The following is a 27,792-nucleotide window of genomic DNA, read 5'->3' as shown; positions in this document are numbered from 1 at the left end:
TATATTGCTCTCAAATTTAAAAACTATCAAAATAGTCATAAAAAATTCGAAAAAAAATTATATTGTAAGGATACTATGACATATATCTAAAAAAATTTAAACAAAAATATGATATGTACAATGAGAAATAAAAAACATAAATTTCAAGTAATTGTTTAAGTTGAAAAAAAAATTAGAGATGGATTATAACATCCCCTACAACATATTTTTTTCAGAATTTTTCATAGCTATTTTGATAATATTTTGAATTTTGAGAGCAATAGAACGTTTTTTATTTTTTAGCTTATCACTCGTTGGAAAATCGGCATCTTTAATTTTTTAAAACATATCTTTCATTGAAAGAGTGACATCTTTATTTTTTTAAAACCAATCGCCTATTAGAAGGGCGACAGGTGCCCCTCTAATGAGCAACAGTAGCTTATTTTTTAATTTTTTAAATAGATGTTTAGTTTTGTATTTTTTTATTTTTAAAATATAAAAATAAAAAAGCTCTTCACAGAGGTATCTCTTACCGTTATTTTCTATTTGATTGGACTAGACTGTAATCGATTGATAGGGTGATCTGATACCGGGCTATGAAATGCTGATACCGCTCACATCCATAGGGAAGCAATTCCTCTGACGTAACATCAGAGGACAGTAATCACTGTGTGTGGACTTCACGCATCAGTGACCACTGCACAACATCAGAGGATCTCGATTCATCCCATAGCGAGCTGATTACGCTGCAGCGATCCCTCCCGATTAGAGCTGCTCCTATGTTCCTCACGAGCTCGCCCGCGACTGCTCGGCGGCGTCCTCACGTGAACTTCTTCGCCAGTGACCGACGGCTTCTATCACATCCTCACTGGTGAGGAGCGCCCACCTCCCTCTCCCCCTCCCTCTCTACCCAAACGTTCTTGCAAAGCTGGAGCTATGCCATCGTCCCCTCTGCTGGACCGGCTTCAAGCGGAGATCGATTTGAATTGATTTCCTTTTTTGCTGGTAAGAACACTCTAGATTGCTTCGCCTGATCATTCGTCTAAGTTGTTCTGCAAGATCTCTTCTTTGTTGCGATTGATCTAATACAAATCATTCTTGCCGAGATGACAGCCAAATCCAACCTTTCTGGCAAACACAAAAGCAAGATTGTTCGATGAATCTAGTTGGGATTTGCTGGTGTAGTATGATTTGTGATTATCCAGTGAATCTTTTTATTACATACCGATATCTATCTTTGGCTTTTGATTCCATTCCGCCTTTTGAACCAAACAAATCGTGTCTTCACTCATTCCACTTTCATTATCAATGTTATCTGATTACGTTGACGTTTGCGTTACAATCCTCTAACCAAACACCACCTTAGTTCTCGACCTTTGTCAAAAAATTCATGATTTATGACTCTACGATTACAGATAAGTGACGCTTTGACATTAAAATCAACCGTCGGAAAAATGCAACTTTGATTACTAGTTTTTGTTTCAATATATTTATGAAACATAGCAAAATTATACTGTAACAAAAAAAATTTAAAACAAATCTACTCGTACTATTTTTAAATATTTAAAATTAATACATAAAAAGTAATTTGTGAGCAATATTCAGATTGTTTGACTCGGTGTAACCAAAATGTCACTTATTTGTGAGCTAAAGGAGTACCATATCACTCAAGGATGATTAGAATTTCCTCGCAATCCGTATGTTCAGTTCAAATTAGACTTAAATCCTAAATTTCCATAAAACAATCCTTGTCTAAACACCCCATATGCGTTCATATTCAGAATGTCACACAATTAGAAATCCTGTTCATGAACTATGTACTGAATACTGGATGCAACGTGGAGGGAACAGAGATTTGGATCTAAATATTGTCTTCTTTTCTTGAACACAAGTACAACTCCAGATCTGTGGACGACAAATGAGAAAGAAACACACAGCGTGCACTTTGTCTGACTTGTCTTCACAAGACAGAACAGGCAGCCAACAAAACGCAATCGAGACGTAGGCATGTAGCAATGCAGAAAAATGAGCTTTATTCGTTAGAATAGCGCTTCAGCTGTTCACAGGGAAGCTGCTGGAATCAGCGTATTCATCTGTATAGTCAACTCATACAATACAGTTGAGTCCAACCAAAAGGATCGAGAACTTATAGCATGACCCAAGCAACAGTCAGAGTATCTTCTTACAACGAGGGATTGAAAAAACAAAACGCCCATTCCCGCAATTGCTTCTTTCAACTCAGGAAATGAGCTGAGATATTGTACAACAGAGGAATCCAGAAAAACAAAGCTTTCCGGTTTGGGAAGTCAAAGGAAGGGACCAGCAGACAAGCGCTACCCAAAGAATGTGTTTTCAGCTGACTTTGCTTCCCTAAAAATTTTCGTCGACATCTCAGTTTGTCCAAGATGCGGACCTCTTCAAAACAGGCTTCAACATCGCCCTATCATCTTCCAATGAGATCATGCCAAGATGTGAAGGATCCTCCAGCATCATCTTGGCGACTAAATACCCGGCGATGGACCAAGTCTGGAATTTCCTCGCCTGCTTCCCAACATACCGCCCAAGCTTCCCATCGTAGTATTCTGGCCAGCCATCCTTCAACAGCCTCCTCTCAGCTAGGTCAATTGCTCTTCTTGCAATTTGCGGCCGCCCAGTCTTGATGCAGGCTGCGGTCAACAGCCAGAGAAGTACTACAGAGAGAACGAACAAAAAATGTAAATTTGATGTCTGAAAATGGCTCACATTGTTTGGGGTCCTTGGACTAAGAGGCAACATGAATGAACAATGAAGATGTTCAATATGTCATGTTATGAATTTCTACTGGACAATATCAGAAAATATGAGGATCATTGAAATTATCAAGAACAAAACAATTCTGCTTCATGCAGTACAGAATTATGAAAATTTGATATGAGCTATTGGCATAAGGGAATGCATCAAATGTTCAACAAAACAGAGCTCTTGCTCTTCCCAATGCTAAAAAGAAATAGATCAGAATGTATGAAATTGTTTAGGACATATGAATGTAAGAAACATCGACTATCGGCTCAAAATCATCAGCCTTATTGTTTAGTGTGGTTCAGCCTCAGAACAGAAGGACAACCAAAAAAAAGTTACTTTTTGACCTAAAAATTGTAAAGGATTCAAAGAATGAAATCCAAGTAATGTGAAGCTCGCTAACCTGGCCACGATCCTCCATTGTGGTAACTCCATCTAGTATTTTTTGGGTCACAACCAGTCACAATTCGCCATTCATGGTTCTCAATAGCCGGATAACATATTTTCAGAGGCATTTCACCAATCAGCTCTTCCCAGCGCTCCTCAATAAGATCCATTATGGCTGTAGATTGCTCGGGTGTAGCAAGAGATGAAACTATGGCAATCATGTTTCCAAGTGCAAACCAACGGAAGTCCATCCTTGCAGGACTGACATTACCAATGAAAAATCCACCTTGACAAGGCATAAAATCAAATAACCAGTCCGGAATAGAATCTGGAATAACATTGAATTTGTTGACAGCTGTGTGGGAATATTCTTCTGTCTTATAGCGATAAATGTCATTTAGCTGCTGGAAGTCAAGCCAAAAATAACTTCGCATGTGATAACTTAAAGCATGAAGGCGAGTAGCAATCTTCTCTACAAATTCCTTCCCTTCATTATCATGCTTAAGCATTTGAAGAGCACACCTAAGTGCCATAAAGAAAAGGGCTTGGATTTCAATGGGGTAGCCATACACACCCTACAAATAGGATTAACAATAAGAATGAGCATGAGAAGCTCAGATAGAAGTCAAAATGGCATTTCAAAAAAAGCCATATGGCACTTAAAATCATAATTAATTCAGAAAGGGCCATCAATATGTTGAAAGTCAGCAACAAGTAGGACAAATAAGATTAATAAGTATCACTCAAGAAACATTTACAGTGAAATGGATCTTTTATCTATTTGACTATTCTGCACTTGTGAAAATAAGACGTATGAGTTAATATATCACAGAATGAGACAAGTAGCCGAATTCAAGTCTAGTGCTGCTTGTGGACTTGTATTTGGCAACTGTCCACCAAAAAAAAAAAAGAGGAAAAAACGTAATTGTATAGCCATCGATGAATATAGGAGATAGTTTTTAGTCTTTGTATGTCTCTGCACGCACGGCTCAAGGCTGTTCACCAAATGTAATAGGAGGATTTTTCTGTACAAACAGCTAAAAGTCTAACGAATTACTCTGGTTGTATGGACATTCTGTAGGCATGTTCGTGCTCAAAGCGGGGAAAAAGACAATTGACATCATATTTTCAAATTTCAATAGAAAAATTACAGACATTAGTTTTTAGCATACTCTAAAATGATAACATAATATGAAATGGTTATCTATATCTTATATGTTCAGGACAGAGGACACAGGGAAGCAAATCATAACCAGAACAGCTGAAACCTTGCATTATTTAAGAAATATCATTAGATCACGAAATATAAGAGAAAATTGTCATTACTTTGGAGATGAATGGGAGACAGTAAGGCCGAAATTTTCATTGGAAGTGCTAGATATTTATTCTGTAATAAATACTGTAATCCAAATGCTAAATATAGACTTCAAACATACTGAACAACCAGAGCAAAGTCAATAGCTTACCATTCTGCGATCTATCATGCAGCAACCATCAGCACATAACAACGTCGGGAACGTATCAAACCCCTCAGACAAACACAAGCTGAGTATGAGCCTCATCCCTTTCTGGCACTCCGGTGTCTCTGCCAGAGTCAAATCCCCTGTGGACTTTGTGTACGCCCGCAGGAGTATGATCCACCAGAACCCCGAATCGACCGGCGCAACCCTCCCAATCGCACTCTCCCCAAAATCGGCATGTAGGGTATCGACCCCCTTCTTCGCGTCATGCAGCACCTTGAAGCTGGCCGGCATGGCCCCTTCCCCGAGCTTGAACCGATCGACTTTCTTCTCCCAGCCCTGCAGTAGCACGGTCTTCAAAAGGAAGTTCTTGACTATCTCCGGCTCGCCATTCATCAGGAACGCCAGCGCGCTTGGCACGAAATCCCTCACAAACACCTGCCCCCAAGTCCCCCCAAATCAGATAGGCACACAGCAATAAGCATCCAAATTGCTAGCTAGGAATCAAAAGAAATTATGGTAGTAGAAACTAGGAGGAAGAGTAATGACAGCCCACCTGGTCGTAGTTGAGAACTTCCTCTGATGCGTGGTCGAAGGCGGCGATGGTACCGAGGGGCTGGCCGCGGAAGAAGACGAGGGAGCGGCGGAGCGCCTCCCAGGCGTCGCCGACGATGGGGTGGGGCTCGAAGGAGTGGAGCGCGGAGGAGGCCGGCGTGCCGACGAGGGAGCGCAGACCGCCCCCCGGCGAGTACATGCCGTCGAAGCCGCTGCCTCCCCTGGCGTAGCCGCCGGAGTGCGAGACGTCGCTGAGCGAGCGGTCGTCGAAGGAGCGCTGGCGCTCGACGTTGATCCGCGGCTTGTTGAGAAGCCTCGAGAGGTCGAAGTCGTCCGACTCCGACAGCGAGGTGTGCGACGCCGACCGCCGCATCCCGCCGCCCACCGCCAGCTCCATGGCGCCCTCCCCCTCCCCTCACGAACTCGCCGGCGGCCTCCTCCGCCTCCTCGCCGCGGCCAGATCTAGCCGGGGGCGCCGGCGAGCGAGCGAGAGATCTGGGCGCGGACGCGACCGAGTGGGGCAAGCAGCGGCAGCTGGGACCAGGGTAACACGGCCGCGCGAATCTCGAGGCGAATCGCGCCGAGGGAAGTGGGAAGGAAAAAAAGAATACGGTGCCGGTGAGACGCTTATTTATACCCGAGCGGAGGCGGGAGCCGTGCGGCACCACGGCGTCTTATGTCCCATGGCACGTAGGTTCGGCGCGGCCGGGTCCCACGCGTCGGCGGAGGTGGGGTGGCCGTTGGTGTCTTTCTGGGTTTTTTGCGGGGAGGCGAAGGGCTGGCCGTGGGCCCAGCAGCTACCGGGTGCAGCCTGTGGCGCTGCGCTGCACGTGGGGTTGGTGAGGGTGGAGGACGAGGCGCCGACGTGGCGCGGTGATCGCGGTTGGCTGCCTTGGGGTTGGTGGTTGGGAGCCTACGGAAAGGTGAGCAGGGTGACGGGCTAACGGCGGCGATCTGCCCGGCGGTTTGGGGGAAGCCGGCGGGGCCGCGCGGCAGCCGTCGTTGGGGCCTCCTGGAAGCTGCTTGGCTCGATTTCGGCAATGGATCGTCTTATCCCTGCCCACCCTGATCCTGATCCTGATCCTGATTGAGACACTGACTAGAAAAAAAATGGTTCGGCGTTGCTGCGCTCGTTAGGCCTCAATGAGATGACCTCTCGTTTTGCATGACAATGAGATGACCTCTCGTTTTGCATGAAAGGTGAGCTATACATATTTGTATTTAAAGCTGATCATATTTATAGTAATATGGGTCTTATAAGTACATAAAAAAATTAAATATTGTAGAGATTATCTCAATGTAGTTATTATAAAATACTGATTTTTACTGTAATTCAATTGTATCGACTTCAACACCAAATATATGATCTATATCTGTATACCTGTAAAGTTCTCCACTTACTATCCATTTGTTGAGACTAAAAAAATAGCAGCCAGCATCATGAAAAATTGACTTGTTGATCGTTTCTCAGGAACATGAATGAAATAGCGTAGACGTGTAGTTGTCGGTTACCTCTATGAAAGCTACACTAGGAATTGACCCTGGCCTCGGTACATGCACCAAAGAAAAAAGAAAACGTACTGTAACAACGAAAATTTGAAATAAAAAGGGAACCTGAATTACACCACCTATTAATTTAGGTTGTTTAATTTTTAGATGTTCCTTTGTGCATGACTGATGCAACAATTCTGTTGAAAGTACTTTTATTTCATAGGAAAATCACAACTTCTTTTGATTTACTGTAGTTCATGTCTGTGTATACTGATAAATAATGTTTTATATATGAATGATGTGACGGATGGTTACAAACAGATGACCCAAATCCGGATTCACTTCGAATCCTAACTCAACAAATCTGAAGATTGAGAATTTGGTTTGTGACCTTTTTCATTTAGAAAATGAGATATCTTCCTTTTCCCCTATTCAATAATTCAGCCTCGTGATCAATAAAATAAAATTTGCGCGCTAAGTTGCGAAGTTGTGCGATCAAACTTTGCCACCCCGTACAAAAAGGCCAATGAAAACCCCGTGGCATGGGCAATGATCTACCGTCGGGTGGCACCACATGCTGTCATGGTTGATGCATACGTTGCTGATCAAACAGCCCTTTTAAAAGCAAATACACCGGTTCACTCTTAATATTAGTTATGTGTTCACTAAATAAAAAGATGATAGGTAAGTAATTTAAAGATGAGAAAGAATGAGCTTATTTAAAAAAAAAGAAAATTAGTTTTTTTAACATTACTAGATAATTGTGAGACAATAAATTATTTTAAAACACCTAAAAACTAACGAGCACATATATAAATTGAAATTTTATTTCTTAATATTAATTTTTATTGTCTCTCTTTTTATATATTACTGAGAAACACAGCCTTAGGAGTGATACGAGTAAATATACTCTAGATGTAACCATGTAGAGTATAAAAATCGCGGATGCGATAACCTATCAGTTTGCCGGTCGATGGACAAGTCGCGTGCTGGTTGCCTGTTCACGGTCCTCCTTGTTTTGGAACGTTTTGTTATCGTGAAGAGACATGTTTGTCTCATTGCCCAACTTAGCTCGCTTGACGAGAGATATATTTGGGCAGTCCAATCACAGGCGCTTGTATCGCTTGATGAGAGAGATATTTGAGCCGTTCGGTTGCTGGTCGACCGAGAAGGTTTGGTCCGAACTCTACCGATGGAGGTAGCTTGGCAGGAATGCTTCAGGCGCAAACAAAGTCACTCTGTAAGCTAGGCAGCTAGCATCGTGCAGCTGTGCACATGAGTGTACCGATTTCGATCACTTGTTTCCATGTTCACGAGCTGACTGTCAAAATCACGGTACATGTTAGGTGGTGTTTGGTTACGGAACTGTAAACTCCAATGTGAACGAAATCAGATAACACTGGTAATGGAGATTGGATAAGTGGCACTATTTATTTGGTTCAAACAGCAGAATGGAATCAGAAACTATTATAACGTTTGGTTGGTTCAAAAATATCGGTATGCAATAAAAGGATTTACTAAATAATCACAAATCATACTACCGAAAAAATCACAACCAGATTAATCGGATAATACCATCGAGTTCATACGTCCTAACAAAGCTAAAAAAATCTCACAAGAGCCGGCTATCCTTTATGTGCCCAAATAAACCAAAAATTACCACAAAAAATCTCATGCACCAGCCAATCTAGCTATACAAACGAAAAACCCTCACCCAAACCAACCAATCAACATACGGAATTATGAATACATAAATCAATTGATGGTTGCGCTAGGAGACACAAAGGGAGGGCTGGTCAATACCATCATCATCCTCTTCCCCTATGATCGTGCAACGGCAAGGGTGTCGCCATCATCTTTCTTATAGATGGCACCAGTACAGCGTGGTTTACGCTGCTATGTAGATGATATCAACCTTCTGCAGTCTAATATCAGATCACACTATGATTTAATTACAATTCAATATAACAAATAAGAAATAATGGTCTCAGATAGCATAATAAACTATTTATAGCCTAAAATGGTCATACTAAACAGCACCTAATGTGTTGAATTTTCCTGGATCACCAAGGTGTAAAATCCATCTGTTAAAAAGAAATACTCCACGTGCGAGTGACGCATCTGATATCATGCATGTGTTGATAATATACGTAAAAATTTAATTCCAAATTCTATAAAAAACATATTTCACAATCTATAACGGATGAACATACTTTTAACTCTAGCAGCAAGCAACAGTACCAAAAATCCATCAGTTTCATCAAGAACTCACAGTCGGGTTGATGAAGGGATGAAGTTGACGATGTGTCGATTCGCTGCCGTGCAGATCGTAAATGAAGCAGTACAGAGCGGTCGCGCAGGTGCGCTGCCGAGAAACCTTATTGTTGTCCCTCGTTCACGACCGCAGAGGCTCGAAGATACCTCTCACCCTCCAATCTTGTGCATGGCAAGGAGAAGGGCCGACGAGATTCGGCAGTACATCACACAAGATAGTGATCTGAATGGGTGGAGAAGAAAATGTGGAGCAGAGAGATGTTCCCTCAAAAGTTTGGACGTCTCCAGGATTTATAGGAAAAAGACTGCACTCTTGGAGCCGCTTTCTCTCATAAATTGCCCACTAATTGCTGCCTCCATAACTGACTAAATACTCTCAGAATTAAGGCATTGATCGCGATCGCAAGTCACAAGTCATGCAGATATTCACGTGAAAAATATGTAAATACGTGCGCACGTGTGTTTATGAATATAGCAAAGTATACTCTTTCTTTCTCATTTTCTCTATCTTAAAGAAACGAAAGAACTCAAATATTTAAATTAATCTACATCTCATTACTTAGTAATACAGAACTAAATCTTCTTACTTTACGTTCTCATAAATGAGTTTTAAATGCGCCACGTTCCAACAGCATAATCCCGGCTCGACTACGATATCGAACTAACACAAGCGTAGACGTGTAGAAGTCGACCGATGGGGCGTGCGCACCATACCATCCGACCCGATCCGATCCGATCCGATCTGACCCTCGAGACCCCAACGTACGGGGACGGGGCTGTGCTGCGACCGCGATGCGACACTTCGACGGTTTAAGCCTGTGCACTCGCCGTACACGGTGGCTGGTGGCACGAGGCGCACGAGGTCCGGCGGGCCCCGCGGGGGCACCGGCTGCACCCGGTTGGACGGGAGTCGAGCCGGACAGGGTGACCCGGAGCCGCCGAGCCAGACTGCCGGTGACCGTGAGTCGGTCGCGCGGGCTGCGCGGGTGGCTGGCTATGGCTTGGCTGCGACCACGCGGGGCACGCTACGCCGTGTCCACACGCCAGAGCCAACGCCCGCACGTGACCCGGGCCTCCCCTTTCCTCCCTCCAACGGTCGCCGTCGACCAGCGCTCCTCCCTCTGACGCCGCGGGCCCATATTTGCCTGCGCTAGAGTCCATTTACACGAGATACGTAGTAGTATTTTTTTTACTTTCTCTCGAGTCCAGTGGAGACTTGGCGTGTACCGATTTACTGCGGACGCCTGTGAACCCGCACCCTTTTTATCTTCCTTCCTTTCTATCCCGCGGTGCGCTGACGCCGTCAGACCAAATTGAATTTATTTAATTTAATTTCATTGGTTAAAGGTATTCTAATCCGGTCGATGGTCCCGTGGATGGATGAGGAGGCAGGTTGGGTGGGACCTGTCTGAGATCATGTGCCCCCAGCGGGTAGCTGGGGCCACTCCCTAACTTGTGCTTGGAGAACCGTCTCCACCACTGCCGGCTTATCATTATAGATGCAAGTGAGAAATTAATTTTAGGTTACTATTTAGTTTATTTTTTCTTAATTTATTGATGCGAGAGTGAACCTTTAGTTTTTTTTAAAAAATAGGTTGATTTAATAAAATAAATAAAATTTACATTCTTACTTACCATAGATGCACAGTTGCTTTGAGACATGTGAAAAACAAAACCAACATTTTAATTCAAAAGTACTCTAAAAGGCAACAAGAATTCCTTCTAACAAACGACTCATAGGAAGCTGTTTGGAACGGAGTTTTTTTTCTTATAAGCTAACATTCCTATTTTTCACATTGGTCATCCGGCGACAAAATTTTCCAAGTTTTAATTGTAGGTCATCTTTCACATTGCTACCATGGCCAACTGGCTTATTCAATTTGTTCCGCTCCAAAGACTTTCTATTTTACTTTTACATGTGGACGAAGATGAGTGACATAAAATAACCAACACACCACGAACCCATAACACCTAACTCAATACATAGTTACAGGGGTGGAGTATTGTTGTGGTCAGAGTAGGCCGTGACCTTCTGATGGAACAAATTTTTCATATTTTGTAATGTATTTTCTATATTTTATAGTATATTTTAGATTTAATTTCTCATATTTCATTTATTCGACCCTGCTATGATCCGGTTAAAATCCATTTAGCTTCATAGATCCTCTCTGAATCCCGTCCTAAGCTCCGTCACTGCATAGTTAGTTTTACCCGTCTACTTACAACACGCCTGAATCGCTTCAATTTGCAACCAACATACCTCTATATTGATGGGTGTTGTTTTGGTTTCCTCCAGTATTTCACATTCAAGTAAAAATCTCTTTCCAAAGTAAATATGTAAGGTAAAAGCTTTGAAAGGAGCATGCAATTGTAGAGGACTGAAATATGCATAGAAGCCTAACTATATATGTAGAAGGATGAGACTGAGAACAACTCTGATCTGATTGCGACTGGGAAGAGGAGACAGTAACATAGGCCTGAGACTTGAACCAAATTTGGAAGCATATATAGGAAGCATCGAGCGAAAAGTGTACATGTACAGAATACAAAAGGGGTTGAGGACACACTAGTTGCATTGCACATGCATGCGAAACACATTCAGCCCGATTCATTCTTTAGTATTTACGGTGGAGAACGCATGGTGCGTTCATGCTATTATGCTAAGCAGAAGAAACGGCAGGTCCAAAAAGGTAATGCAAGAATGGCCGGCCGCCAACTTTTCGACTTTGATAGGCTGCTAGCAAATTACAAGAATGCATAGTCGGCCACCAATTCAGTTGTGGATTGATTGTTTGGACTACGTAGGCCACCCTGGATCATGCTTGAGATGAATTCAAACTGTTGAATTTAGCCGCATTCAGTGTGCGTGTGCATCTTGCATTTTCCTTGTAATCGCAAAAAAGCAAAAAAAAATAAAAAGATTAGGCCTATAATAGATAGCGTGTTCGGACTGGGCTAACATTATGCTTTCAAACTTCAGGCCAGATCTAGACTGGATCTGGGCTGTCTAGGCTGCACCGGCGTGCTATGAAAAACGAACTGGAGCTGGACCGAGTTCCTCCTATCCAACGCGCGCTGCGCACAATGGATGGGCCTTAGCTAATGCCTTTCTATCGGCGGCGAGCTCGATTCCTCTAAAAAAAAGTTATAGTTCAACGCAATCAAGTTGGAAGGTTATTTTTTGAAACATTAGTACAACTTGTAGATAAAATATACATTCACACTACCATACATATATATCTACACAATGTTTACTGAAGAACAGAGATACAAAACTTAAAAATTAACGAAATCACTACATACATCTCGTTATCGATAGATACACCACCTACTATTAAAAGAAAATTATATCTTAATGAGATACATAATAAGCAAACCTAAGGTTTTATCCCTGATGAGCCGAAAATATAATCACTTTCACTAACCATCCAAGCCAAGCAAGTTCTCGTGAAGACGAAGTTATCATCGGCAAAAGATTCTTCTTGATAGGACATATGGACTGTTTGGTAGAGTTCTTTAACCTCTTGATTCTGTAGTGGAAGTGATTTTATAGTGGAAGTAGATTATGTGGTGAAAGTATTCTGTTTGTGAAATTGTTTGGTGTGTTAGTGGTGGAAGTGATTCCTGAGAGAAGATTGTGTTGAAATTAAAGAGAATCAGTCAGGAATCGGTGGAAGTTAGATTTTTCAGCTCTTACCTCGCAGTACCAAATGTGTGAGTGATTTCCTATGATTCTAACGTGAAATCGATTCACCGGCAGACTATTTGGTAGTGCTCCTGTCGATTCTGACACGGAATCAGTTCCAGAGCACTACCAAACTACCACCTAAGCTATGCATGACACTGAAAGTATGAGTACATTGCCCACCTCTCCATGGACTGACAAAAGTAAGAGTTGGAAACTGGCCACGGAATCTGACCGAAAACTTAACGGAAAAACATTTATAGAATACTGTTCTACAGCTTGTACAAAATTTGCTTGTAGTCACTGCTGATATCTGTCACAATTCAAAACAGAGAAGAAACCAACGCATAGCGCCATAGCGGAAGACCACCTTCGATGATGATCCCTCAATCAGGAAAAGTTGACTAGGGGTTATAGAGATTATCGTTGATAACCTGTAGGCATAATTGTTACTGGAAATTTGCAAGAACATAGACAAATGAAAGAACAGAACGAACGCATTATTCCATGTTGATTTGACTATCAGAAAAATACCACAAACTGCAGCAAGAGTACAGCCATCAGGCTACACTGACAAAATAAAAGAGCTTAGTAATTACTTACTCCCTCTAATCATAAATACTTATCGCTTTGACTAAGATTCAATCAAATTTTTAAAACTTTGATCGTCAATAGCTCTCAAAATATTTAGTTTGCGAACATAAAAATAACACTTATAACTTTGTCTTAAAAATATTTTAATAATATTATATTTTAATTAGATATTATAATAATAATCTAATAAAAAATAATGATCAAAGTTGCATATCAAAAACCGTAAAAAGTTAAAAGTGACAGATATTTATGACCGGAAGGAGTAATTAACAAGAATGTTAAGAGGCAAATACAACACACAACTATTACCCGACAGGCCCAGCAGTTACAGAATTGCAGTTAAGCTAGCTCCTGTCACTTTTTTTCTTCTTTCTTTTATGTTTTGGTTTGACAGCATCTTTTAGACTCTTTGGAGATCTAATTTCCTGGGTTTCGTCAGACTCTCCAGCAGCCCCAGAGCTTGATGTGCTTTTCACCTCAGCATTGGATTCAGTTGACATTGGTTTGGCATCCTCATGGTTGTTCGCCTTAACAATATTTGCGGGATCTGCATATGGCAAAGAAAATTATCATAAGGACGGGTATCTGAATTCATGTGAGAGAATCATTCACCTCAGTTAAGATGATAAAAGAGTTTCCTCGTGGAAGACTATAATAGGGAAACAGTTTCGGGATTTTTCTGCTGGCGGTAAAAAAGTTTAGTGCTAGATCTACATGATCTGAAAAAAATACACGACCTGGTTTTGAGAAGCGTAAACAGAAGGATATCGGTGGAGTGTGGACTGGCAGGAGGGACGTTTATACATATCAGAATTTGAAGAGAATCAAGGCATGTTGATAGCATAACTATAAAATCTTTCACTCAACCATAGATGAACCTCATTTTTTGGTACTATTCTTTAAAAAAAGAGCTGTGCGAAACTAAATAGTACTTGTGACCAAAGCATTACTAGAAAAGGGCATCATTTGTTTGACATTTCATAATTTCATAAAGATGATATTCATGGTTAGAGCACTAAAATTGCCAGCCAAACGATAATTGCAAGCACATTTGGTAGATGGTACTGACATTTAGCAAGCACCCAGATTATATGTTCATGCACTGGATACTATTTGGAAAACAAAATGAATAACATGTAAAAAAAAAAAGTTAACAGTACCAGGTAAATGAGAAATTCTGAGGGAGCTTAATGAAACTCCTTTAGAATATGGGTCCCTACATTGCAAAAATCAGGACCAGTTGGCAAATCTTGTGTCAAGCAAATCTTTGATACTAAATATCTAGAATTTAAGAAACAAATACATCAGACCAATAACTACCAATTTGATGGGCCACCAACGAATGTTGATGTTTGTTTGTGTTTAGCAATTCTGTCCCCAGTCAAGGGTGAATTCCTTTTCATATTTTCATGATCCTCATCACCTTTGCTTATCTGCTGAACATCACTGAGTGTCTTCACAGTTTGCCTCTCCAATTCACCATCACATTTGTTCTCCATAGTTACATCAGGAACATTAACTTTCTGAGGCACTGAGGCTGGAAGACGCTTTACTTTCTTTAAGGCTTTCTCGGTGGCGTATTTGTCTACCTGAACAAAAAGAATACAATCATTTGATGCTGATGCAAAGCCAACAATAGAATGAGAATCATAATCTTTATAGTTCCACATTTTGCTAAACATTCAAACAAACATGTAAATTGAAATATATTCACTACTTAAGAAAAAGTTTGTTGTGGTCCGTTCTACCACCTCACATCCCTCCTCCCTCCACCCTCCTCAAAAGCAATCGGCACCAACATGTCTCTCTGCAAGATTTTATGTTTGCACGGGCTCCCAGGTCCTCTCTATGTAGAGCAGGCAACGGAGTGTTGCTTAACAGTTGATATCTTAAGCTCATTCGTCTTCTCTAGTGGAGCATTAACATTTGCACTAATTGCTTCAGTTCACTCTGCATGAGTGTATCCAGTGGTAAAAAGTGCTAACAAAGGCTGATGAACTATAAGGGAAAATTTCTTCTAAGTAAGACATACAATGAAGTATGCTACAAAGGCTTACGTAGTACTAGTGAGCATTTTTTCAGCGATGAAAATATGCAATGCAATATCCATGCAAATAGAGAAGGACTTTGTTTATTCAAAGTTAAACAGGCACAATATTTCATTATAATGTAATACACATCGTACTGTGGCGTATGTTTTGATTTTTAGAATTTAGAAGTTGTTTTATTTGAGATCGAAAGCAACGCATGGGCACATTGGATAGTCATAAAATTGATGCTGTTCACTTACTGCACTCTTTATTTTGCTTGTAATATCAGCAGCCTTAACTGAAGCAATTCTTAGGCACTGCATGATAACACTCGACATGACACCCTCTCCACCAGCTTTCTGGATGGCACACACATCACCATTCGAGTTAACTGTGGCAGTCATCCTTCCTCCCATTATTGCTTCTTCTTTGTATGTTGGATCAACAACCTACACAAGAAGATTCAGTTAACAATTCAGGATGCTAATGACAAAACATGATGACCATTAGTCAAAAAAAAAAAAAACTTCCATCTTTTGAAATATTGAACATACCACGATGTTACCTTCACCAAAATATGCAAAGGTTACAGCAATGGGCATATGATGAATTGTTAGAGGGAGTGGATCCCTAACCTGTAAAATACATAAAAGACAAAGCATAAGATAACTCAGTTTGGTGTCAACAAAGGGGACCAGGATGTGACAGTTAGCAATGGGGTTGTGTTTGTGGTCGCACATTACCAGAAGCTACTTCTCATAATATTGACATAACAAATTAATGATTGTAATGCTTTACAGGTGAACTTCAATTTCGAGAAATATATTAACAAAGTTAAACACCTTGCAAGTTTATGCCTACCTCAGGATCATGTACTGTGACTTGCTGGCCATCTTCTCCAACCGTGCATTCTGGCCTTCGGAAAGTAGACAGAGCTGCCAATGCAGCAATGTTAGCTGCATCAATGAGATTCCTGAGGGATAAAGCAAGGTACTAGACAAGTTTAGAACTGTGACCAGACGCGTTTGCAGATTAGTTACTTCAGTATACAGTACATAACACATACCCTCCATTGTCCAAAATATGAATGTCGACACGCACAGACCAGACATGCTTGCCAGCAACAACGCATAGCGACTCCATGTCCACAGCTCGGCTCTCCCTGAAAAACACCAGGAATCCTAATTAGACTTCATTCTCGAAACAATTCAACAAAACGAAAAGACAAGAATTAGGAGACCTCAGGCCGCGGTCGATAACTCGGCCAAGCTCAATTGCTGATTCCCCAGGCCTCCCGGGCTCGAAAGCAGGATCAGCCATGGGCGAGAACTCGGTGAATATGGCTAGCGTCCCCTCGTTAGGCCTGTCCCTGTACGGCTGCACCAGCTGCGCGGTCACGTATCCCATCACGCGCGTCTCCCCGAGCTGCACCTGCGACGAGCCGTCCTCCCTGAAGATCCCAACAACAAGAACAGCAACCCACTCGCTAAGGAATCTTCCGAAACTGCCACACGCCGGAGCAGAGCAAAGCCGCAGCGGCGGTCTAGGAGATCAAACGGAACGGCACGCGAGCAGAGGTCGAGGAGGAATCGCGCGTGGGACGGGAGCGGTGGACAGGGAGGAGGTGGGTGTACCTGCCGAAGGTGATGTCGAGGCGGCGGAAGTCGAAGGAGCGGCGGCCGTCGACGCGGAGGTCGGACTGGACGGCTCGCTCGATGAAGTCGCGCTCGTTCACCGTGGGGCGCCACCGCAGGTGCTCCATGGCCATGGCCTCCCTCGGCGGCGGCGGGAGCCGAGCTAGGGTTTTAGCCGCCGGGAGAACTCAACAAATGTTTACTCGCTGTGATGGTATAGGGATGGTAAAGGTACGTCGTTTTAATCTCTCTAACTATTCTTTAAATATAATATATTTAATTTTAAATTTTATGTACTTTTTTTATTATTTTTTTCTTACCTTTATTTAATAAATACTATTATACTCACAAATGAATGATTTATTTTTTCTAATGTATAATAAATAAAGAATAATAAAATTATTTGATTTACTTTCTTAATCCTTATATATAAATCTAAAACGATCTATATTTGCAATCAGAAGAAATAAGAATTAAGAAAAGATGAGATGGCGAAAAGCTAAAACTCTTTGGGTCGTTACGAGTTGGGTCCTTTGACTTGGCCTTAGAGCTTGTTTGGATGCCTTACCAGGATCTTAGCCTATTACTAGGCACGTTTACTTCATGATTTTCCTCCCACTTCCATCCTTAGCCATCATCTGATCCCACGTGGGCTGAAAAATCCCTCCTTGATCCACTCTGATACCAGCCCACCACGAGAAAAATAAAGAAGGCATATTGACATCGGAAATTTTCTCACCATCGCTTTCTTGCTCTCTCTCGATTCTTCATCTCCATTACCGATTTGTTCAACGCCTCCGCATCCGCATACGCGTGCAAGTCCCCTCTAGCGAGGCAGCAACCTCGTCGTTGCTTGTCACGACACACCCCTTGAGGGCTTGTTCGGTTTTTTGGATTTAATTCCCAATGGAAACCTATCCAGGGAGGGATTGAGTAGATTCCTCTCATATCGCCCAAACCCTGTGAGAAATGAATCCTTCGCTTCCCCCTAATCCCTCTCTTGAAGAATATGTTTGGTTTTGGCTAGGATTTTAGCTGAGGTTTTGAAATTGAAATTGAAATCCCTGGTGGTATATGCATGCATGGTTTGCTATGCTCTTAGCTACTAGTAACAAGTTAAAAACCAGACGAGCAAGATTAAACAAAAACAAATCGTCACATAACAAATTAATAGCATACCAATACCAAACATAATCCTTCACGGGCACATGCTAGTTCCTTCACGAGCATTTCCACGAACACGGGGTGAACACCAAGATCGAATTACAAACTACTACTACATACTATCACACGATTGAATTTGATAGGCTATCCTCTTGCTGGGCTATTTGTTCAGCAGCACAACTTCAACCTACATATAGTCACTTGTCAAAGGTAAACAAATTGATGTTCATATACATTGTCAAAAATACTAGGAAGATAACCTTTGCTCCCAGCTCTGACACCCACAGTATCCTCACAAATCCATATCAACATCAACATGGAGCCACACAAAATAAACAAGATTCACCTTGAACTTGCAATGCAATCTGCACTTTGGAGAATGCATAAGTAGCACAAAGAAGTGAAGTAGCACCTTATTGTCAGTGGCAAGTTAAAGAATCAGACAAGCAAGAATAAACACAACCAGATCATCACATAGCAGATAGATAGCACATCACTACCAACTAGAGTCACGACATCACATAGAAGATTAACAAGAGTATCAACCAGAAACACATATCACTAAGTAATTAAGAGTAACCATGATAACACACAATCTAGCACATGGCAGTTCCTTCCCATGTATTTCCAAGGTGGACACCACCAAGATCGATATATTCCAGCCAATAGCCAGAGAAATTAACCAACAGAGAATATTCAATAGGCGCACGCATGTGTGTGTGTGAGAGAGAGACCAGACCTCAAGCCAGCTAAACACCGAGTTCCATTTCATTTCTTAACCAAATCAAGGCAGATTTTGGATCCTTATCACAAGCACTCAGAAAAATTTCTATGTTATCTGGATTCTTGAAGACACCATATACTTTGGCCTTTTCCTCTTTGTCACTTCCATTGAGTTGAGAACAGATATGCACCTCTTGATTAAAAAATCATTACCTTGAGCAACCTCCTTTTCTCTTACTAACTGTGCAGCTTCATTCTCAGCCTGTTTGGTTCTCATATCAAGGTATCTCTCCATCAATCCTTCTATGTTACCGCTCTTCTTCTGCCTCTTTGGCTCTTTTTCTTTTTTGTTTCCTATTACATCAACAACCCTTCTTTGCGGCATCTGTTCATTCCTTTTAACATTTGCATCATCATCTTCAATTATTTGCACTCTTGCATCTGCATCATCTTATCCATGATAAGCCAAAGTCTCTTCAAAGTTTGGAAACATAACCTCAGTGTTACCGAGCCTATCTGCACTCTCAACTTGTGTAAGAACTGGATACTGTGGTGGCTGAGTAGAGGTGAAATTATAGATTCCTTTAGCAGTATGATCTACACAAGGAAGTTATAGTACAAGAAAGAGTAAACAACATATAGTTCTCGCAAAGCATGGATATTGATAACAAGGATTATAACTTATGGCAAAACTAACCATCATAAAGTTCTTCTAAGGCATCAAGTAAAGGAAAAGACTTGCTGCGAAACTTCTTAGCTTTAGAAAATGACTGCATAATAAAAATAAAGCACTAAATGATTGAGGTGTATGATTAGAGTAATCAGCTATCTATCGACTGCCATAGTCCATCTATTACTGACAAAATAACATGTGTGAATTATCAGGTGAACATCATTAAGTAATGTTCAAAAGCACAACCTGTATGGGCAGTAATAGTATACTAGTGCATGCATATAAAAGCATCCTGTGTTGGGCAGACATCAAATCACACGACCTGTATGGCTATCTAGCAGGAAACATATTAATGACCACAACATATTTCATGGAAACAAATAAACCCCTCAAAATATCTCCATAGAAGATGTGGCCATAACATACCCTCCTTGCCATACCAGACCAACCTACAAGTTACTACTATAACAAGGTGTGCATGACATGTTGGCTTGACTGTTAGAGAAGGGGGAAATTACTGCTAAAACAGAAGAAAAACCATTTCATCTGACAACCACGACGTGGAAACAAAAAGAAGGAAAGAAAAAGGAGGAGAACATGCAGAGCAAAGACTTGTTTCTTGTTGCAAAATTACATAGTATGTTAAACTGATTATCATTATTCTGGTAGCAAAAAGAAATGGGGGAGATGGCAGAAAGCTAATTGATATTTACTATAAATTCATCTCTGTAACCAAAACTAATAGAAAGCAAACAGGTTTCATGCTAACACTACTGGAACTAAAACTACGAGCTATGCTGTCACTTTGGATACGACCTGTATGGCTTGAGTCAAAACACGAAATAGTATACTAGTGCATGCATATCAAAAGTTGTTCATCTTACAATGATTATATTGTTTCATATAGCTGGTTCAGCCTCAATCATACATGTGAGGAACCATCTAAATAATATGCTAATTAATCATTAAGTTAATCAATTGTGTAATCATGACTACATGATTAACCAGAATATCGCCTCGGTAGTTCTGACATGTGTTTTGTGCCCAAAATCGGAACACACGCCTTTACAACAAGCACATCATCACAAAACATAATAAAGAATGAGTAACTAAAATAAATTACAAGTATTTAAGTAGATTAATTTTATAACAAAAGCATAAACCAAACATTATTAGAGTAGCTACGTAGAGAAAAGAGTTACATAATGACAAAAGATGGGTAGCACCATTGCCCTAAGGCGTCACCCCAAAATAACAACACTTGAGTAGAATGGCATTACTCCTGCCTATCGCCAATATCGGCGGATGTAAAGTAGCTAAAGACTAAACATTCCTCACCTGAAAAGTAAATGAAGCACGTGAGTAAAAAGGTACTCGCAAGACTTAATCCATAATGAGTACTTATAAATAGCCTAACTCTAAGGATAATGCAATTTGGATAATTAGCAAGAACTCGGCCACAAGGTTAAGTGAATTCCAAATGCAAGAGCAACTTCGACTCAAATGTAAGCATCTACACCTAACCATAAACAACCTTCTATCCTGAGATCATTACCATACCATAATTATAACTTGAACCGTATCGAAACTTCAACAATATCACCATAAATTTCACAACATACAATCACAACCATAACTGAAACTCTACGATTGATGCATATGGACAGAAGTGTGCTCATAACCGAGAGCGCGATAATTCGAATTGTTTCACATCCTATAGGGGGTACTCCATTACTCACATGACTTGAAGACCATACGGCTTACGTGACCACACATGTCCACACAGGGGTACTCATGTTAACCTTTCTCAAATAAACCCCAATCGTTTGAACATACGCCCCGGCATGCGGGGGTCATCTAGAACTACTCACAAAGCAAACTAGATACCCTTTTCAAGCCTATTATACCAACAACACCCGAGACTAACACACCAAAAGATCATAGCTACATAAGGTATTTGACTCATCTGTCCCATATATTGATACGTAGTAAGTACAGATAAGTGCTAAAGCCAACTACAGCAACGGACGATGCTTAACCGATTCAAACGGGCCTATAGAATCCGAGACTCGCTTCTCGAGCCATCTTTATTGCCCGCCCGAATCTCGGCTCATCCTCACTAACTTACACCATCCTCCATTCTCCTCCTACCATCTCCATTTCATCAAGAACAAGAGACGCGTTGCAATACTCGATTTGCAGCCCCTAAACTCTAATTCATCCATCCTAAAACGTATATTCCCACCAAAGAAACATAGAAGAACTCACCAAAGGTTCTTATTGTAGTTGGAACGCGAGTGACAAAATTGATGAAAGAAGCTCGGAGAAGAGATGAAAAAGCTGCTGAAAATTTCAGAAAAGAGAGGTGTGACAAAATTGGTTGCCAATCCTTCAAATCTCCATGCATACAGCGAAAACTTGGATGGATTGGAAGTTAAGGAGGAGGGGGATGTAATGTTATAACATGCATACCTTCGTTTAGCTTCCTTAGGGCAGATTCCTGAGGAGAAAAGAGAGAGTTTGAGAGGGAGGAGGAAGAAGGAGTTGATATCCTCTCTGTTGGTTTGGGCGTGGGGGAGGGAGAGAATGAGGGAGGGGTGGGGCTGTTGTAGCCCAAAGAGAGAAGGTGAAGGTGGTGGGGCCAGTCATCTAGGTGGGTCCCACATACAAGAGAGGCAAGTATTTTTTTCAAAAATTCTATTCCTTCTCTTCCCTTTCTATTAGTCCAAACGAAGTGACTTAAGCTTCAAATATTCTAGGAATTTATGTGATACGATTACAAAATGATAAAAGGATTCACCCACAATACATAAGCGGAGGTTAAATTAAAGAACTTTTACGTCGGGTATTTTCAAAATACATAGCAATTATCAAGCACCATTAGAAATGACAAACACTCAACAATGCTTAACAAATAAATATGATGTTCACGATGTATGATTATGCTTAATGACATGCTTCCGGATTTGGGACGTGACAAACCTCCCCTTTAAAAGAATCTCGTTCCAAGATTCAGGTGAGCTTAGAGGATAGTACGGTGCATCAAAGAACTTCATGATTTCACGAGAAACCACGCTGTGAGAATTAGAAACTAATGTAACACTCATAGGTTGGAGAAAAACTTGGGATAATCGGTATAAAGTCAATCTTCACGTTCACATGTTGCTTCGTCTTTGGAGTGATTACTCCATTGCACCTTGAGAAATTTGAAAGTGTTGTGTCGCGTCTTCCATTCGACTTCATCAAGGATGCAAACATGATGCTCGCAATAAGAAAGATCGGGTTGAAGTTCTTGGTCATCTATGGTCACAACTTCTGTTAGAACGCGAAGACATTTCTTCAAGTGCGAGACATGGAAAACGTTGTGCACAACGGAGAGAGATGAAGGTAACTCCAGATGATAGGCCACCTCGCCACGCCGGGTAACAATTTGGAAAGGGCCAACATACCACAATGCCAACTTTCCCTTGATTTGGAAACGTCCTATTCCTTTGAGGGGAGAGACCTTGAGATAGACGAAGTCTCCAATCTTGAACACAAGCTCAAGCCAACGACGATCGACATAGCTTTTCTAACGAGATTGAGCTATGAGAAGGTTCTTGTGGATAGTTAGGACATGTTCTTCCATCTCTTTGACCAAATCCGGGCCCAAAAAAGCTCTTTCGCCAAACTTAGACCAATTCAATAGGGCATGACATCTCCTTCCATAGAGTGCTTCGAACGAGGACATCTTGATACTAGATTGAAAACTATTATTGTAGGAGAATTCCACAAATAGCGAGCATATTTCCCACCTCTTCCCATAGGTGAGAGCACAAGCCCTTAACATGTCTTCAAGGATTTGATTTACTCTCTCTGTTTGACCCACGGTCTGAGGATGGTATGCGGTGCTATGGAAGAGTTCAGTCCCCATAACTTCATGAAGGATCTTTTAGAAATGAGAGACAAAGATAGACCCATGTTCGGAGATGATCTTTGTAGGAATACTATGAAGACAAACGATTTGAGCGAGATAAAGCTCCGCATACTGCTTGAAAGAAAATGTGGTTTTGACGGGAAGGAAATGAGATGATTTGGTCAACTGATCCATAATGACCCAAATCGAGTCATATTCTCAAATGGTCTTAGATAGTCCGGTAATGAAATCCATACCAATTTTCTCCCACTTCCAAGAGAAAATATGCAAGGGTTGGAGCGTACCAGCTGGTTTGAGATGTTCGGCCTTCACCCTATGGCAAACATCACACTCAGTGACGTAACAAGAGACCTCATGCTTCATGCAGGTCCACTGAAATTTTTGCTTGAGGTCTCGATATATTTTGGTGCTACTAGAATGAATAGACAACAACGAGTCATGGGCTTCACCCAAAATCTTCTTCCTTAACTCATGAACTTTAGGGATCACAAGTTGCTTTCTAAACCACAAGATGCCATAAATAAGAGTCTGCACCTAACCATAAATAACCTTCTATCCTGAGATCATTATCATACCATAATTATAACTTGAACCGTATCAAAACTTCAACAACATCACCATACATTTTCCAACATACCATCACAACCACAATGGTAACTCTACAATTGATGCAAATAGACAGAAGTGTGCTCATAACTGAGAACGCGACAATTCGAATTGTTTTACACACTGTAGGGGGTACTCCATTACCTACACGACTTGAAGATCATACGGCTTGCGTGACCACACAGGTCCATATAAGGAGGTACTCATGTCAATCTTTCCCAAATAAGCCACAACCGTTTTAACATGCGCACCGACATGCGGGGGTCATCTAGAACTACTCGCAGAGCAAATTAGATACCCCTTCCAAGCCTATTATGTCAGAAACACCCGAGACTAGCACGCCAAAAGATCATAGCTACAAAATGTATTCGGCTCATCCGTCCCATATATGGATACGTGGTAAGTACGGATAAGTGCTAAAATCAACTGCAACAACAGACGATGCTTAATCAATTTAAGCGGACCTATAGAATCCGAGACTCCCTTCTTGAGGCTTCACTATTGCCCACCCGAATCTCAGCTCATTCTCACTGACTTACAGCATCCTCCATCATCATTATCTTTGTAATATAAAGTAAGCCCTAAGCTCACGAACGATGGCTGAACCACCTCTCGACTTCTACCAAGGACCTATGCCATGCTAAGCATAACACATACTTTTTAAGTGAGACCATTATGTAATATGAACAACACATATTACAAAGGATCAAGCGATAAACAATATCAAGGGAGGGTAATGCAACAAATAGGATCTAACCTAGAACCCGACATAAGACTCATTGACATGCAAACATACATAAAGCATAACTTATCAATTGATACTATATATAACGCAAAGTAATAGGATAAAAATGCTTAGATGCTTTCCTTATTGATCAGCTTCACAAGCAAGGGAAATAACTTCCGGATCGCCCTCGATCACGCCCGCATTACCCTTCGGTCCTTCGTTCACCAAGAAGAACACATGCAATAATGAGCATAAAAGAGATGCTATGAAAATGCTACAAAATTTTAATGCAGATGTGGTACTGGGTAATGAATGTAATGCAGCAAGAAACACTCAAATTGAAGCACATATGCTCATAGTATAAATGATTTATTTAAGGGCTATCCAAAAAGGACCGCAACTAAACTAGATATCAAGATTAAATGAACTTCAACAATTTAAATAACACTTCCATACCAAATTATATATTTTCCTATATAGCACTGATTAAAAAATGAATTGTTCAAGTAATTTCATAATTTTAAGATATGGTATTAATTAATTGTGAATTAATTAAGCTAAAACCCATTTAAGTAATTAATTATTTATTTAAAAATATTTTCTTGAGTTATAACATTTTTAACATGTATTTATACTCATACAAAGCTAACACAATTGATTTCATAATTTTTATATAAATTAATTATGAAATTTAAAAGCTATCAACAAAGTAAATGAAAAAGAAAAATACCTGATGAACAGTATAATCTGGATGCTCCGGGTTAAACTAGGAGCCTCTGGGTTCCGGAGTCTCCGGGTGAACCTCTGGGTGGGGGTCATCAGGTATTTTTGGTTAGGATCATCTGGAACCTCCGGGTTAAACTCGGACTTGAACCTCCGGGTGGGGGTCCTCGGGTATTTTTGGTTATGATCACCCGGAACATCTGGGTTCCTACAGAATAAATATTTTGTGACATTTTTTTTGACTGATTCAACTTGTATGTCGAATTTCCAACCACTTAAATATGTGTTGGCACTAAACCAAGAGTTCTAAACTTATTTTATCCACTCCACAAATCCGGTTTGAAGGCTATCTCATCCATTCTCCTCCTACCATCTCCATGTCATCAAGAAAAAGAGAGGTGTTTTATACATATTTTCAATGATTTGATTTACTCTCTCCGTTTGACCCTCGGTATGAGAATGAGAGACAAAGATAGACCCACGGTCGGTGATGATCTTCTTAGGAATACCATGAAGACAAATGGTTCGAACGAGGTAAAGCTCCGCATACTGCTTGACAGAAAATGTATTTTTGACAGGAAGAAAATGAGTTGATTTGGTCAACCGTCCATAATGATCCAAATCGAGTCATACTCTCAAATGATCTTAGGTAGTCTGCTAACAAAATTCATACCAATTTTCTTCCACTTTCAAGAGGGAATAGGCAAGGGTTAGAGTGTATCAGTCAGCTCGAGATGTTCGACCTTCACCCCTCGGCAAACATCACACTCGATGACATAACGAGCGACCTCACGCTTCATGCAGGTCCGACAAAAATTATTTCTCTAACATGTAACAAATCCAATTTGATTTAACTTGCACCAGTTGCATACCTCTTGGAGAACCTACATGCTCCTTTGTAGGACAGTCTTTAGGAGAAATTTTCTTTTGTGCAGCTTTAGACAAGAGCATGGTCAACCTTAGAGAACCTCTTCCAAACATATTAACTATGAAAATATGTATAACACAATATTTATAACAGAAACATTGAAGCAAATGTTTGTAAGATGCAACCAGCATAACTTATTAATAACACAATATTCATAACATGTTCAAGTTATTACAATCCACAAAGCATCAAAACATATTCAAATGTACTACTTATTACAACCCACTAATTTCTATGTCGTTAGTAATCATTCCACATTTATTATGCTATCATATCTCTCAAATTGTTGCCTTGATAATTGCCTTGATCACCTTCTGGTAGATCAACAAAATGTTGGGGATAAATATTATCCGGCTGGTAATCTAACCATTGCTCATCTCCCTTGAGTGATCGGATAATATTGTGCAACATAGCAGCAACTTCGAATATCTTCACTTGGTTCTTTATTTTGTGAAATGTGGCAACTTTGAGGATGGGGAAGCACTTCTTTAAAACCCCCAAAGCCCTTTCAACATGATTCCTCAATACCGCATGGTGATGGTTAAGTAACTTTTTGTAGTTTCAAGGTCTACGATGACCTGCCCCATACTCGTTTAGATGATATCTGACTCTATGATATGGTGCAACAAAAGAAGGGGTGTTGTCATACCCACCATCAACCAAATAGAACATCCCCAGAGGTATTTGGAAACCGTTGTTCATTGCAGATATAAGAACTCTAGCGTTCGTAGCTGACCCCTCCTATCTGGTAGATATGAAAGTGATATTCAGATCAAAATCACTAGTTATCATCACATTTTGGCAAAGAGTGCCCTTCCTATTTCTAAATGGAGCGGCTTTGTCAGATGATATGCATATGGTTATATGACTACCATCAATTCCACCGATGCAATTCTGCAAAAAAAAAAAAAAAAAAAAACTACATGTGATTTTCTAAAATTTGAAAAAACATATATTGATCAAGATAGAAGTGTTAAAGTAAGCACATTGAAGTAGGGATAAAATCTAGGATCTCTTTCAATTTTCAAATGTACTTGATTAGGATTAGGACGCTTCATAAATCGCTTGGAGAGGGTAGGGACAACCTTATCGAAAAAATGCTTCATGTAACGATGATAGGTATCACTACTATGCCCAAATTTTTTTTAGAGATCCTCATATGAAGCATTATGACTAAGCATGTATAAGAAGAACTCCAGCTTCTCCTCAACCTTAATCCTAGTATCACGGACCAACCTTTCCCTTCTAAGGTAATTGGTTAAGGATCTGAATATTTTAGGTTCCATCCTGAATACTACCCGACAGCTCTTGACATGCCCTTCAAGCAGCTCCCGAACACGTTCCTCGCCTATTAGCGCCGATGTATGCCGCCACTTCTTTTCCCTTCCTACACTAGAACCCAACAGATATCATCATCATCCTCCTTTCTCCTCTTTCTAATGCGATCTCTTATTCTCATATTCAT

General features: G+C 40.8%; 2 protein-coding genes and 1 pseudogene across 5 annotated transcripts; all 3 read right to left on the bottom strand.

Moving 5' to 3' along the window:
• Positions 1-1,989: 1,989 nt before the first annotated feature.
• On the bottom strand, positions 1,990-5,765 carry LOC133922005 (cytosolic invertase 1). The gene is made up of 4 exons (XM_062367144.1): positions 5,161-5,765; positions 4,611-5,042; positions 3,161-3,719; positions 1,990-2,669 (listed from the first exon to the last, which is right to left on the bottom strand). Exons 1-4 carry the CDS (start codon positions 5,554-5,556, stop codon positions 2,371-2,373), a joined length of 1,686 nt encoding a protein of 561 aa, XP_062223128.1. The 5' UTR covers positions 5,557-5,765; the 3' UTR covers positions 1,990-2,370.
• Positions 5,766-13,428: 7,663 nt separating this feature from the next.
• LOC133922004 (exosome complex component RRP45A-like) lies at positions 13,429-17,097 on the bottom strand. Of its 4 annotated transcripts, none has more exons than XM_062367139.1 (9): positions 16,868-17,097; positions 16,474-16,683; positions 16,300-16,395; positions 16,095-16,206; positions 15,788-15,868; positions 15,494-15,682; positions 14,524-14,792; positions 14,364-14,419; positions 13,429-13,750 (listed from the first exon to the last, which is right to left on the bottom strand). In XM_062367139.1, exons 1-9 carry the CDS (start codon positions 16,999-17,001, stop codon positions 13,548-13,550), a joined length of 1,350 nt encoding a protein of 449 aa, XP_062223123.1. In that variant the 5' UTR covers positions 17,002-17,097; the 3' UTR covers positions 13,429-13,547. The 4 variants fall into 4 exon arrangements, with proteins under 4 accessions (XP_062223123.1, XP_062223124.1, XP_062223126.1 ...); XM_062367142.1 differs by having other exon boundaries at positions 13,607-13,750; positions 14,627-14,792; XM_062367140.1 differs by lacking the exon at positions 14,364-14,419 and having other exon boundaries at positions 14,627-14,792.
• A 1,683-nt stretch (positions 17,098-18,780) lies between these two features.
• On the bottom strand, positions 18,781-26,380 carry LOC133923033 (uncharacterized; annotated as a pseudogene).
• Between the last annotated feature and the right edge of the window lie 1,412 nt (positions 26,381-27,792).

Source organism: Phragmites australis, chromosome 6 (assembly GCF_958298935.1).
Source record: "Phragmites australis chromosome 6, lpPhrAust1.1, whole genome shotgun sequence".
Classification (NCBI taxonomy): domain Eukaryota; kingdom Viridiplantae; phylum Streptophyta; class Magnoliopsida; order Poales; family Poaceae; genus Phragmites; species Phragmites australis.
Note: the sequence above shows the minus strand (reverse complement) of the source record. Positions and strands in the feature narration are given on the sequence as shown.